This window comes from Megalops cyprinoides, chromosome 2, assembly GCF_013368585.1.
Source record: "Megalops cyprinoides isolate fMegCyp1 chromosome 2, fMegCyp1.pri, whole genome shotgun sequence".
NCBI lineage: Eukaryota > Metazoa > Chordata > Actinopteri > Elopiformes > Megalopidae > Megalops > Megalops cyprinoides.
This window is the reverse complement of record NC_050584.1, coordinates 35,615,656-35,631,390: the sequence shown is the minus strand read 5'-3', so window position 1 is coordinate 35,631,390 and position 15,735 is coordinate 35,615,656. Positions and strand designations below refer to the sequence as shown.

The following is a 15,735-nucleotide window of genomic DNA, read 5'->3' as shown; positions in this document are numbered from 1 at the left end:
ATTCACAAGTTAATTATTAATTTGAAATAACTACATGAAAACAAAATTACTGTGAACAATGATCATACTGTTGTGCTCTCTTGAGACAATGCCTTGCCTTCTTGTTGTAGCAGAGCTTAAACCACAGAGTGAAGCCTCTACAATGGCTCCTGTGCATTCTAGAGTCATTAGCTTGGCGTAGTTACAAGCGTTATGCCATTTAAAGGCAACTATGATACTCAGCATCATTTGATATAACAGGAATCTTTACTGTTCCCGCAGTGGTGCTGTGCCTACCATTTGTTGTAAGACTGGGGAGCTATTTTTATGCATCATTCCCTTTTAAAGTGAAGGAACATTACAACTTTGGTGGCTCTCAAAGGAAGATGAGAGAGTTGTTTTTTTCTGGTTTGCTAACACCTATTATGAGTGAAATGCACTGTTTTTTTTATTTTGTGTGATTCATCTATTTCCTGAGTAAGAAACATAGAAGGGCTATTACTAGTACAAACTGTCATGAATCCTGATGGAGACAGACACGGTTTGCCACATACCTGGGATTACATCAGAACTGATCCATCTGAGTCAAACAAACAGCCTTATGCTGGATGCTTTTTCAGGGAAACAGCAATACTAAAATGATGTAGGCTTAGAAACAAAGAGGAAAACTGAGCTGGTTTTGGCCCTTCTAGAGACACAGCGTTCCTCTCATAGAACTTGTATAAGAGCATTGACCTTGTTCAGTTCCCCTCTCTAGCAAAAGCAACACAGATGACAAGAGTAACACATAAAATGAATGATGCACCCAATCAGTGACAGCCACATGCAGACACACTTTCCTCGTATGTCCTGTACATGGAGTTCTGAACAATACCATTGTACAAATGTGCTCATTTGTCTATCAGCTGATTACTTTCAGATATGCCAAGTCCAGTTAAAGTGATGGGTAAAAATACTGTAATGACACTGGTTATTGGTGCATGTATAGATGTATAACTTGTTAATTTAAGTCAGTTTTGAGAGTGGAGGCTGTAATCATCACTGAAGATAAATCATCATCTCCTTTTGTATTAAACACTCTAAGAGCTACATTCCCTTAGCAGCATATATGAATGTGAAATATATTTAAATGCTTGTGATGGAAGTGGGAGTGGTTAGGGTACAATGGTAAGGTTTGACAGGTACTTTCATACTATGTGTGTGTGTGTGCGTGTGTTTTATTTGGTAACAGCTCCATCAAAGTAAACAGCCAATACTAGTTCAAAACAGAAAAAAGAAAACACCTTGGTTGCATAATTTTACACACCCTTAATAATGGGAGTTGTAACTGTGCTCAGGTCTAAACCATTCAACTTCCAAATCATGCCCAAAGCTAACTGACTTCACCTGTGATGAACTGAAGTGATTCTGATTAGTTCAGGATACAATCAGCAGCTCAAGTTGGTTTTCTCAACAGGTTTCCTTGTTTCATAGTGCATGCCAGTTTAAGGAAACAACTAGAGGCAACAAGGAGCTACCAAAACATCTCTGGGATTGAACTGTTGAAAGGCACATAGCAATACAGGGTTATAAAAAGTTTTCAAAGGCCATAAAGATATCATGGAACACAGTAAAAACCATAACCAAGAAACTGATTAAATATGACACCACCAGGACCTTTCCTAGTTCAGGCCATCCCTACAAGATGGATGACCATGCAAGGAATAACCTCATCAGGAAGGCCACCAAGACACCAAAAACAACATTAAAAGAGCTGCAGGATTTCATGGCAAGGTATAGAGAAGCTGGCCAACACTTCTCCATAAATGAGCCAACCCCCCCCCCCCCCCCCCCCCCAAAAAAAAAAAGGTTAAAAGAACCAATATTACTTGTGAAGACCAAACAAAACAAAGGAAACCAACCTACACTAAACAACAGCAGAGAAAAAGTGAGCCTTCCTCCTGCTCTGCAGCCACACCTGTATTTAGTACACCTTCAGTTGTGACTCGTTAGCCAATAGCTGGCCACCATGTGCAGATAGCAACAATTTCATGTGTTCTCCACAATTCTGAGCTGTGGGGTAGGGTTGCAAGATAACTGGATGCAAAAACACTGGATGTCCTGTTGCCATATGGAAAAAGGTCTGGTGGTCTGATGAGACTAAGGTAGAATGCTTTGTCCTTAATTCCAAGTGATATATTTGGCACAAAGCCACCATTGCCCATCAGCCTAAGAGCACAGTCCCTACTGTTAAGTGTAGTAGTAGCAGCATCAAGCTATGGGTTTGTTTCTCCTCTGAGGACAGAGGGGAAAATGAATAGCGCAAAATACCAAAATATTTTAAAGAAAAATCTGCTACTCTCTCCAAAAAAGCTGAAGATGAGGAGGAATTTCACCTTTCAGCATAACAATGACCCAAAGAACACTGCCTACAACTACAGTTGAATGGCTGACAAAAAGAAAGACCAATGTCCTGGAATGAACCAGACAGAGCCCTGACCTGAACCCCATTTAAAATCTTTGGACTGACCTGAAGAGAGCTGTTTATTAGCCATCCCCTTGCAACTTAAGTAAACTCAAATTATACTGCAAATAAGAAAGACAATTATACAGACTCACTGCAGTTATCAAAACAAAAGGTGCTTTCACCAAGTATTAATTTCAGGGCGTGCAGACTTATTCAACGAAACTCTTTCATTTTTAAAACTGTTTTTGAAAGGCATCTAAGGCATCTGATTTTCACTCTGATATTGTGTAAATAAAGCTAAAAAAGTCTGACTACACAGATTTTTCAGACACCAAACACAAGACATTTTAAAAGGGTGTGTAGACTTTGTAGCTCCACTGTATGTATGTATGTGTATATATATGTATGCTCTTCCACTGCATGACAAGCACATTTCAGATGTATCATGATACATAATTTGAGAGATTGACAAGCGCATGCTACATCATGCAACTGTGAAGTCATGATGTGAAAGTCACAACTTATGTGACTGTGTTCCATTATCAAAACAACAAGAATATGCCACTGCTGTACTACCAGTAGGTGCTTAAGGGGCCATATCTGACCAACATAACAAACTGAACTTAATTTTTGACTGGAGGTGTGTGTCATGCAGTTTGAACCACATATTCTGAACCAATTTCAACCATCACATTCAAGATTCAATGGGAATCCAGAAAAGGTACCAATGTACCTCACCAAAGCCTATTTCTGAAGTAATGGATGTAATGGGGGATATGACAAGCTACTGATGCAGCTGACATCCAAAGGGATGAAAAATGTTTATGAAATCTGCAAAGCACAAGAGGAACCTCTTCATTCCCACTAGCAGAAGTGCATAACTTCAACTAACAACGAGGACATACTACTACTATGGGACTTGAGGAAAAAAATGTATTCATACATCAAAAAGATTCTGGTCTTTAATAATACATCTCCTTCTTTGGTGTTGTTTGCCCACCTCAGACAGACTTCTCCTGAACTTTTAAACTCCCACACTGGAAAGAGAACTGATCCTATATATCGGTACCTTTGACCTCCAATGCCTGGTTTCACTGTAGTCCCACAGAGCTTAATCAGCAGGCTGCTGTGGAGATAATGAGCCCAGAGCGGTCCAGTAATTCCTGCATGTCCCCATGAGCCAGCAGGCTATGGCTCTGCAGGCAATTAGATGAGACCATTGTGGTCACCTGTTGTTGGCTAGCCCCCCCCCAACACACACAGACACACACGCACACACATACACACGCTCCAACTACAAAGAATAGAGAGACCAGATGGAGGGGATCCATTAAAACATGTCAAGAGGTAAATCTAAGTATCAGGTAATACCTCAATGTGGACCATGCATTACGGATGCTCACGTATCATGAAGGACCCCTGCAGCTCAGCTCTGAAGAAATGTTTTTATTATTAGACTCACATCTGTTGTGGGCCCATCACATGAGATTAAAGCAAGCCATCCAAAAAAAGTGTTGATACATCAAAGATCTTCATAGCAAAGAAAAACAAAGCATTTTTCAGCATCTAGGGAGAAAAACCCAGACTACTCCAAAATTGCCCCGTGGAAGATATTCAGATGTGTGTGATATTATCTAAGTCCTCTTAACAGCTGCCCATAACAGCCTTCGTTTGGGCCGAGCTGTTTGGCCCCATCGGCTGTGACCTTTCACTGACACCTGCCTGTCTTGTCACATTTGAGTGGCATTTGTGTCAGGGCCTATGAGGCTGTGCCTGGCTGGGAAGCAGCCCATGTGATATGGAGGGAGCGTCCACACACCACTGAGGAAGAGAACCTCAGAGTGCAGCCCAATTATTCACGCCAGCTTTATGCCAGAGGGGGGGGCCATTTTGAGCTCTGTCGGCCAACTCAATGGTTTAAAACTCTGGAGTGACAACTTAAAAATGATATGTTTTAATAAACAACATAAAAAAATACTAGTAATACTGTGACTACTTCTAATACTAAGAAATGTTCACACCTTTAAATGCAATGCTTTGGGCATGATTATGGTAAAAGTATTGCAAAAGTCCAGAAAGCACTGTCAGTTTAAGTCTAGACTGCTGAATTGAATACAGTATATTGGTTTATATTACGACTCTATGTACCAAGTTTGTCTGTGCTCCAATTTTCAGTCACAGAATTCTCCCAAATTGACACCATGTGATAGACGTACAGCAATCATATCATTACCAAAAAATGTAATTTGTGCTAAAGACCATACAATTACTGAGCACATATCACAGCATTATATTGACATCCCTCAAAAAGTAAAAAGAGCCTGAAATATGCTTTTCACAACTGACAATCAGGAAAACAACAGATATGCTGACAGTTCAAATGTTTAAAAAGGGCAGTTGCACTTGCACACAATCAAATGTAAGTGTTGAATTCAGTGTTATTCACATGTCAGTATATGGGAAGATTTTAATCTGTGTCAATATCCTGCAAAAAAAACCCTCCACACTCCGTCTATGCTGTGTACATGCTTGATTTTCTTGATCAAATAAATGTGGTCAAGCTGAATTTGAGAGAGTAATACTCAAATTTCAGACTATTGTGGAAGTAATGTGTCACTCTACACTGGAAAGGACTTCGCAAGCCAGTAATATTGACTGCACAGTAACAAAGGTTGTACAGGATATGAATCGTGAAAATGTGTGAATAAAATGAAGCAAGCAATGATCCACAGTGGACCAGTATCAAAGTTCTGATGGGAAATAACTGCCATATGCAGTGTGGATCTCTGCATATTACACACACACACCAAAGACAAAAAATGAGAATCAGGATTTTTAATGTGAGTCTACACTCTCAGAGATGGAATTCTGACAGGTTTGAATTCCATTACCCACTGGCTAACACAGCAACATCAATATGCTTATGACAAAAATTGAATCAATGTATTTACGAGCAGATCCTATTACAAAGCGGATGAATAATATAGTGCTTTGGTGCTGCAACTTAATCCAAAATGTTCGACCTAAACCCTGTGCTGAATACAAAAAAGCACACAACTGTCAATTTCAGTGCAGGATGTGCTTCTACAACGCCTGCTTTCATTACAACAATGTTCTTTATGCTGTTGCTTAATGTAGCACTTACCGTATTTAATCTACCCTTGAGTGGATGGATGTCCAGTGTTTAGAGGCACACCGTAAAGCCCCGTGCTCATAAGCTACTTATTATTCAGCCTTAACACGGCTTTGTGAGAGAGATAAAGAGGGTGACTCATTAGAGATGAAGGGTTATGCACTTTCTCTTTAAGTGATCTTTCGTCAGTGGAAGCCCTGCACACTGTCTTCCCCCACTGTATGGCAGACAGGCTACTTAAGAACCCAAATGGTTGAAATTTCTGGAGAATTCCCTTTCGCAGATGCATGACCAGAAACTGACCAAAGAAAAAGAGCAAAAAGGGACTGAGGTGCCCTTGGATGTTAAAATAAAAACACAACCAAATTACCTAATTAAATGGGATCTGAAAATTGAATATTGTGCCTCACAGCAGTGAGAGATATAGATATAGACAGATATATATTATATATTAAACTGATTGACCCATACTATCATTAATACCTACTGTTTTAGAATGCTCAAAGTGGTTAATGGTTTTGGGGGCACACTGACAAATTAGGAGTTTCAAAAATGACTTCTAATTTGCTTTTTCATCAGTTGTAATTGACTTCTTTTCCTAACAGCATTGGGGATCCTTTTTTTCCTCTGTTCTTGCAGGGGACAGGTAAATAACACTGCTAAATAACACACTTTTGTATAAGCCAGATATTGTGAACCACAAATTCAGAAAACTTGTTCTTATGAAACACACTAATGGAAAATATAACCACTTAAAAATACCTGACATGATGCAAAGCTGAACTATCGATGCTCCTTTTGGATAGACAGCAAATTATACAGTGGTAACAAAATAATGTTTCAAAATCAACACTGTGATATGTGAGTTTCTAAAACAACACAAGAGATTTAATACATTTTGAAAAATGATGCCCAACCTAGGTCCTTCCAGTCACAGAAACAACAAAATTATTTAATGCGTCAAGGGGAATCATATCAACAATCATGACGGTATACTCCAAACAAGGAAAAATTCAGAATAAGTGAGGAAGAGAGAAAGTATTGTCTTAAATCAATGCCTACAGATGGTGATAGATGGATACTTAACGTAATAGTTGCTAAAATGCTCCCATACACATTGCTAAATGAATTCAAGTGTGGATGAACACCAGGATGAAGTCAAACACCTTCTACGGCCTCCACAATCACCAGACCAAAATGTCACTGCTTCTTTATGGAAACTTCTGGGACATTAGACTGATGAACAGATTTCCATCTCCTTCGTTTCATAAAGAACTGAAAGCTTTCCTTCTCGAAGAATGGTCCAATATTGATGTAAAATGTATGTATGATGTATTGATGTGAAGATGTAAAATTGCTCTTATGTCTGTAGTTTTATTATTATTAACTGTGTTCTCAATTATCAAGTATCTGTTACCCTTTAGAAAAATACCTGGTGGTGACATTGCCTCGGGCTGACACTGGATGTAGTTGTTTCCACTTCAAATATTCATTTCTATCAGGTCTTTTGGTAGAAAGACCTTTTTATTGTCCTACATAATACATAAACAGATAGATAAACAGGAAAAATTGCTTCAAGTCTCGTTATGTTGATTCTGCTGTCACATTTTATGGCCCCCCTTTCATGATTATGAATAAGTAATACATTAAAATAACAACAATCTAACTATTTGCAGCAATGTAGTGAATTACACGATGAAACCTTGATAAAATGCAGTAGGTTTCTTCATATGCACCTAAAGATTTGATATTTGAAAGGTATCACTGCTGAAATAATACAGAAAGGGACAGGGGAGAGTGCTTCTCCAAGGCATGCCTTTGCCTTCATGCCACTGATGTCACTAATAACAAAATAATCTGCATGGAGACACTGGTTTTGAGATAATCTCATACTTGATAGCAGCTGGTTCAGGGTGTCACATATCTGCATGTGAGCCATACACATACACTGAGGAATAGCCCTCTTGCGTAGCCCTAAGTGATCCACACTGAGTGCACACTGAGTTCCACTTTAACTTTAATTACTTTTTACAACTCAAATTTTGGGTTTCACACTCTGAAAAGTTTGGATCCAAATGAGCAAAGGCTGGTTATATACAACAGCTCAGCCTGGCTGACTCTGTGGTGATCAGCTTGGAAAATAAGGATTTCAGATTTAAAAGTTAACTTCTTAAAGTGCTTTCATGCTGCAGGGTCTTCCTGAATGTTGTTGGAATCACCTGTAATCTGCAATGCTTCTGCATCCGTTTTCCCCTGTTACCTGATCCATAATACTCAGTTCAGTGAGACTCAATTTTACCTCCCTGTGGCTTCCCCGTTCAAACTTTGGTCAAGGTAGAAACAAAGGTTACTCAGTTTTTGAGGTCCACATCTCCAGCCAAACACTGTGATTCTAGATCTGATAATAGTGACGCACACAAACCCTAGCAGAGACCAAACCCTAACCCCTCATCAATCAACATCCTTGACAAATGGGGACTGGGACCATCCATTACATTGTAAGAATTCCTTGTGTTAGGTGGAAGGTTAGTTCATGGAGCACCCATAGGACAGAGTGCAGCACTGCTGTTGTCCTTCCCAAAAGCAAAGGGAAGATAACAGATTTTATAGTAATTTCATTCACAGATGTCTTTCAAAATCAGCCTGCTTCAGGAGAAAAAAATAATACCATATTAGCGATAGATTTTCCACGGTACAACAGCAGCGCATCAGATAAGAATGTATTGACATTTCCACCACACCTACAACTAATGTCAGTTTTAATCAACTTCATGTGGACATCATATCATGTTTTTGTGTGAGAAACAGGAGTCAACAGTTGTCTCCCAATTATTATATGGCCATTGCAATTTACAGTTATTAATATTGATTTACACTCCAGGAATATCAATTATATTCACCCGCAATCAATGGCAACATGCATATTCAAATGATCATCCTCAACGCTGTGTGAACAGCCTGAATGCTGAGTTGGCAGTACAACAGTCACACAGAGCAGTGGAGCTGTAAATCTTCGTATCCCTGAGCTGAGTATTTCACATCCCAACATATCGATACATATAACATGCACACACACACATCAACGCACTCACACACACACAACCTACACACACAACATATAACATGCCTACACAAAAGATGCTAAAATCACAATGTTTCTGAGAGATAAAGCAAAATGTGAACGCCAATACAGACCTCTCCTTTTATAGCATCTGAATTAATTCCTTTTCTATTATTTTTGTTATAACCCAGCCCATTTTATTAATATAACTGTCATACAACAATAGCTTTATTCCATTTTGGCAATTGTTCACATTGTCACCCAGTTCCTTCATTATTCTATTCCCATGGAGGTTACGTATGGAAAGTCTGCAGCTGTAACATTTCTCAAAGTATGACATGAAAATCCCATGACAATATTCAGTTCTACTTATTCAGGGTATTCAGTTCTATTGTCATTCATAATAGAGAATACACAGTTTTCCTGGCACGTCCAAAGAAAATCTCCATATTTCCCATACAGAGCAACAATGGTGTTAATCCTGCTATAACAAAAAAAGCTTTCCTCCTCAGTGTGATTATAATTGTGGTCTAGGTGCTGTTCTCAATGTCCTGGCTAGACAGAGTACACTGCAGGTCCGGGGTCTTTCAAAGGATGTGGCTGTATGATTGCTGGTCATGTAGCTGTACAGAAAGGGTACACGTAACTCCACCGGTCTGAGCTAAAATGCCCCCTACACCTGCGGGCAAGTGTGGTAATATAGCCTAAATAATGCAGCAGCAGTGTTTATTTAAGGTCATGCTCATTCACTTCATATGGGTATGCAGGTGTCACTCACAAGCCCCAAGGGCATTCAAAGTCAGAGTCTGAGGAGCAGAAGTAGTGGACATGGAATAATAATGCTAACAATGGGTGGATCACATGCAATGAGATCAGTCTACAGTAGCAAATAAAGCAATGAATTGCCACCATAATAAAATTGCAACAAATATCCTGCATAATTATGGCACTATATCAAATTGAATCAAGCATTAAATGAAATTGTTTCAATGAATGAATAAGCAAAAGATTGTTTTAAATCAAATGGCACTGAGCAAATTCAAACAAGAATAGTGCAAGTGTGAAATCGTGGTGGGTTGGTGAGTTCATTTAAATTGGCAGGTGAGTTGCTTTCAAAAACATTGCTTTTAAATTCATTAGATGCAACATTGCTCATCAAATGTTTTGCCTGTGAATGGGTTCAACCAATGACAAGCTTCAATTCCCTTTAGTCTTTTAGTGCCACTGTGTTAATTACTAAATTCATTAAATTGCCACTTTCATTTCCACAATATTCAAACAGTGTTATGAAATTAGAGTTGAAGAATGAGAACAAACTATGAATTTGCCTGTTCAGAGACAGTGTGCCATGGAGTGTCTGTAATTTTAGGGTGCTAGCCACAAAGCTAGGTATCCTATCTTAATTACTGCAACCTGGCTCCCCTTAATTTTGCTGCGTGAACTTGGATGTGAGGAGAGTGCAATTTTTAAACAGAGCAAAATGTGAATCAGGCAAGCAAAAGTTAACCCATTGCCACCCAGGACACCAGACAGACTAGCTATTGTACCTATAAACATCCCCTTTTATTCATAATAAATTACAAATGTCTACTCTACAACAGTAAAAATTCCCAGAGGATCCTCTCAGTCAGAAATAGCATCTCTTGCCGCCTTTGAAAGAGAATAAAAAGCAGTCATTTGCTGTGGAGATCATGCCAAGGCAGTAAAAACCAGTTTTGATTCCACTTGCAAGAGTGGCGGAGAGGTGCATATGGAATCAGCAAGGCAAATGAGTCACAATACAAATTAAATAAAAACACCACCTTACAACAGACAGGGAAAGATAGCTTGCAGTCCATGTACACTGGTTAGAGTTGAGCAAATATGATACACTATTTCACACTTAAATTTCATTTAACTGTTGTTTTAGGTTGAATGTGATATTTCCTTGTTTGTTTATACAATTCATTAGTTTCCTCTATGGGTCTAATTTAATGCACCCCTGTTCAGATAAATTTGCATTTTACATAACACCCAATTATACAGTTGGATGTTTAATCAAGCAATTCAGTGTGGATACAATAATCAATGATAGAAAAGTACTGACCCTCTAGGGATGCAAACATGGCCCCTTCTGGATATGAGTGCATCCAGCTCTTCAACCACTACATATGCTGGGGCCCCAGTTAAACTGAATACATAATTCTGAATTTGAGCGACCCCATATTTCAATAACCTTTTATAAGCATCAATAACATATGGCTACGTTATATATACAAAGAATCAGATATCTCCAGTATCTTGTCTGCTCCCCTCAGGTCACATTCAAAGTGACCCAACTCCTCTTGAAGTTTAAAAACACACCTGTGTGTCACCCGTGGTAGGACTACTAGTCTGCTTCCCTGACAAGATCGCACTGTCCTCCAGAGGTGAGCGCGCTTCACTCTTAGTAACTCTTGACCTTTTTAAATGCACACCTCTAGCCCCCCTCTGCGATTCCTTTGTCCACACTCCACTCACTGTTCCCCTTTACGTTCAGCACTGATAAATGGGTACACTCCCCTTGCCAAGACTCACCTTGGCAGATCCTCATTATTTTCTCTCTGATTGCTGGTGTCTGTTTGGGTGTCGCCTCTCTGCTCTGATATCTGTGCTTCATCCCAAGGGGGTCATTGATCTCATGGCATGGTTAATTACCTTATTCACTGAAATTACTGAGTCCTTCTAAAACAGGCTTCCATAAGAAAAAGCCATTACAAAAAGTTTTTTGTTTGATTCATTACTTGTTTACTTTACATATTCTACAGAAGAGCAGGACATGATGAACATGAGAGTCACATGAGAAACATGAACATGAGCAACATGAGAAAAACTGCAACATTTCCTCATGTATGCACAAATATGTCTTTTCACTGAAACACATCTCCTCAAAAGAAATCAAGAGGAATCACTGCTTACACACATTTTGATCTTGTAATATCTGTGTTGTTTACTCATAAGCTACTGTTGCATCACTGAATGGCACCCTGCCAGCAGGGTTAATACAACTCTTGTTAATCATTAACTGAAGACTGTCTATATGAATTAAATTTGGCATCACTGCAAAACAGACCACATGTTGGTTGAGCACAATCAGCCCGTTTGAAAAAAAGGCAACGGGGTTTCAACAGGAGTCCTGCCAATAAAATTTGTTTCTTTCCATGTGGATACATTTACAACACTGCTCTCAGTTTATTCAGCTGTTAAATTACTGTCATTTACAATCTATCAGGGATTTGGTATTTTGTTATCATATGCACTTCTGAGCCCCTCACCGAAGCTGACAGAGCTAGAAACATTTGATGGTCCATCATGATTTTGTGAAGCACAAACTGATTTCCAAATTCCAGGTCGCCAAACTCTATGAAAAGCTGAACCAACTCACTGAAGTTCAAACAGACCAGGACTCATATGACGAGAATGAAACACAACAGCTGCCTTTGAATCTCTTTATCACTTCCCCCCTCTGACCTCCCATTTCCTTGTCTTCACCAAATACAGATGAGAAACTGCATGTCAGACTGTGAATTCTGACTCTCCAGATCTGAACCCTGTGTCCAATCTATGTGTCTCTCGATTCATTGGATCTTTGTTATGAAGGGATGATCCAAAGGTAGATTACCAATTGCTGTTGCAACCTCTCTTAAAAAGTCAATCTCTTTACTAACTGCGTTTGCCAGTTTTTAAGGTGTGCAGCTTGACAGTTGCTTCCAGGTGACTGGCTTGTTTAATGAGGTCCTCTTATGTGCTCCAGCACTTTGACCTTGGGATTATTTATTTAAATTCCAAAGAAAGAGCAAAAGCACCAGAAGTGTGTTACTGTATCAATTACAGTGTATAATTAGGAGAAAGTGTCCAACGGTGATAAAGGATACCATCAGAGAGGCATAACAGTAGGAAATGTAATTCTTCTAGGGATTTTGGGCTAATCCCATTTAGCGGGAAATGTTTTCACCCTTGCATAGTCTTTGAAGTGTAAATGGGAACAAAAAATCGAAGAAATAAACACACTAATGAGCCAAAACAATATCAATGTCGCTACTTAAGTCTATTCAACATGCAATAATGGATTCATTAAACAAAGACAAGGAGAAAATGTAAGCAAACTACTGATACTGTACATAAAAATGTTAATGATCACTTTAACTATGCACACATTCAAATGACTAACATAGAATGCCTTCAGATACATCATGGCTGGATGAATGCTGTAAAAAAAATCTAATTATTTGCATGCAATTAAGAAATAGAGAAAACTCATCAAATACTTTTCCCAAGAGAAATAATTTACTTTAAGAGCAACTGTTGGAGTCAGTATATTTTCATTGCTTTTCTTGTCTGACAAAATCCACATATATTAATCCTGTAAAATGAAGTGGAAATTTTGAGTGATATACAGCGGCATCTGTCTAACGAAGCTGTCATCTGTTAAAGTAAAATGGCACTCAGTGTACTGCTTACCTCCCCCATCCTCAATAGTTATCTTAACAGCCATTAACTCAAGTCATTTCTGCCTGGTCCAAAAGTTATTTCACCACGTTTCACTGAAATACATCCACAACTTTATCAAATACTTCATTTTGAGACAAACAAACAGAGACTTACTGATTAACACAGGAGTAATAACATTACATCCACTTCCCCTACAACTATCCTGCACCAATAATCTGCATTTTATTCCCAATCAATCCACCGTAAGACACCATGTAAAAAGCATTGTCAGCAAGATACTCTCTCATAAAGCCACACCATTAAATTGCCACAAAAAAGTGGCTACATTGAGGGTTTTTTCTCATAGTTTACAGAAACACTTTCAAGTATGAACTTTAAGGTGGTTGAAGAAGGTATTTTTAAAAATACTAGGAAAATAACACAATTCAACCAACTTTATCTGTGGCCATGGCAATACTGAAATAAATGATGAGAGTGAACAAATACTGAGTTTAGACAGTACAATATGTTTTAACTACATTATTAGCATTTCTTTTGAACCAATTAGGCAAACTCTTCAAAGGGATTCTTGTTTTCCATCCAGAAATCAGCATACACTGGTGTGGGTTTTACCTAATGTGGAAAATGACATTCACTAAGATGGCATTGTATTTAAGATGCTCTCCTTACCTAATCTTCTTCAATTGCCACAATATCATTTGTCCAACAAGGACATACAATCTTGTAAAGTAAGATTGCAGGTTTTCCTCTGCTCTTCAAGAGTAAAGAATGTAATTATGTCTGTAAAAATGCACTTCTTTCCAAAAGCCGCATAATGGAAAAATGGCAGTAAGACTCAGCTGTACACAAAGTGAATGCACAATGAAAAGTGGTTTGAGTTCCTGTTTTCAGATCCCTTCATATTTTAACATTTGTGGGTCCTTTCTTGAGAAGACAAGATTTGCTGTTGGTGCTGCTTCTTGAAAAATAAATGCCACAAAATTAATAATGAATACAAGCAACAACAAAGCCCGCTCTGAGAACAGTCAGACTGTTTCAGCTCAGTGGAAATGGAGTTATCTTTCTGACACAAATATACATGCATTCCATGATCCGGGGCTCAAAAACACTATCATGCCACTTGAGGTTTCTCAGCATTTAACATTAGTACCTGGTTGGGATTCCTCTCTGCCTGACAGTCACTACACAATCAGTCCTGGTTGTCACTTGCAGGGTGAGACTCTACTGTACTTTGGCTCGGAGACTGTCTTTGTAAGGAAGACACAGGCCCCACAGAGGCTTTTTTGGGAAAGCCCACATCTGTTTCTTCTGAGTGCAAAAGTGTTACTTGTTTCTACAGCCTTAAATGCCCTCTGAGAGTAACGCTTGAGTCCTGAGTGTAAAATCGCTGCATTTTCCAACATCCTATTATTTACCAGACAATTGGCGGTAATCAATTCACGGCTGATTACCCATGAGTGGCCAGGAAGAAAAAACTACAACTGCAAAAGGCTTCACTGCAGAAAGCAATATCCACAGCTTTTACAAATGCTTTTAACCATTTTATTACTTTATTATTTTATTACTTTATTTTATGTTTTACTTATTCTCTATGGCTGTCTTGTACCAATATACCTTAAAGATGTGTTATGAAAATGGGGCATATTCACCCCATGGAATAGATTCTCTTATTACATATCTGTTAGAGTCTTAAACACAAATACTGTATCCTTCACAACAGAGTAGACATTTAACTTAATATGAAACAAAGTTCTATACCTTACCTTAAATGTGCTCTTATTTTCTCAGCAGTGATGTCTTGTAGTACGTTTTGGTAGAGATCGGTGTCTGCAGGAGGTCCTGATGTTTGTTTATCAGTGCTGTGAGCATAGCGACCAATAATCAGTCCCAGGACGAAAAGGCCACTGCCCACCAGAAGATAACGGGCCAATGGACAACCACTCCTTCGTTGGTTCTTTGGTGCAGGTCTGTTGAAATGTGATACATAATCCGGGTCCTCCTGCAGGCGCTCAAAGCGCCCATGTGGGGATGTGGAGGGCTGGATGGGTTCCATGTCTAGGTCGGCAGCCCTGGTGGAGTTGCCTGAGGGATGGTGCTCGGTGTCCTCCAGCTGGAAGGTATCCAGGCCTGGCTCCTCAAGCTCCTTCTCCATGTCCCACTCCAGCTCTAGGCCAGTGGCCTGCAGCTCCTCGCTCTCCAGGTCTTGAGAGTGCAGAGGTCCCCCATGGCCTGCACGAACCTTCCTGTAGGCCATGTCTTTACCTGCACAGAACAACAAAACCCTCATTATCTGCTGGCAATGTGAGAAATTGAATCATTTCAATGCCAAAGATGAAAATCTCAATCTGCCTCATTTTTTTTTCTCTGTGAAAATTTGAATGCTGGACATTGGATGATCCATGCAACTATAACTAAACTGGCAATTTGTAGCCAGGTGATATCACTGTGTGTAACCGATGCCCTGGGTACCATTTGAATCTCCTTAGTGAAGTGTTTCTGCCTCCCGGTTGGGTTCTTACTACCCTTCTCACTGCATGGGAGGAAGGCTGCACCAGAAAGAGAAAGAGGACACACTTTGTTCACTGCAGCTGCTAAAGACGATCATTAAGGGTGATGGCTTGGCGGGATCAAATTCATAAAAATGAG

At 39.3% G+C, this 15,735-nt stretch overlaps 1 protein-coding gene across 1 annotated transcript in view; it reads right to left on the bottom strand.

Annotated features, from left to right (window-relative positions):
- LOC118773336 (inactive N-acetylated-alpha-linked acidic dipeptidase-like protein 2) overlaps window positions 1–15,735 on the bottom strand; it is a 237,138-nt gene that overhangs the window by 147,195 nt on the left and 74,208 nt on the right. Inside the window, exon 2 of the mRNA XM_036522222.1 lies at window positions 14,853–15,351. Within this exon, the coding sequence (XP_036378115.1) occupies window positions 14,853–15,351 (499 nt within the window). The remainder of the gene's footprint in view (window positions 1–14,852; window positions 15,352–15,735) is intronic.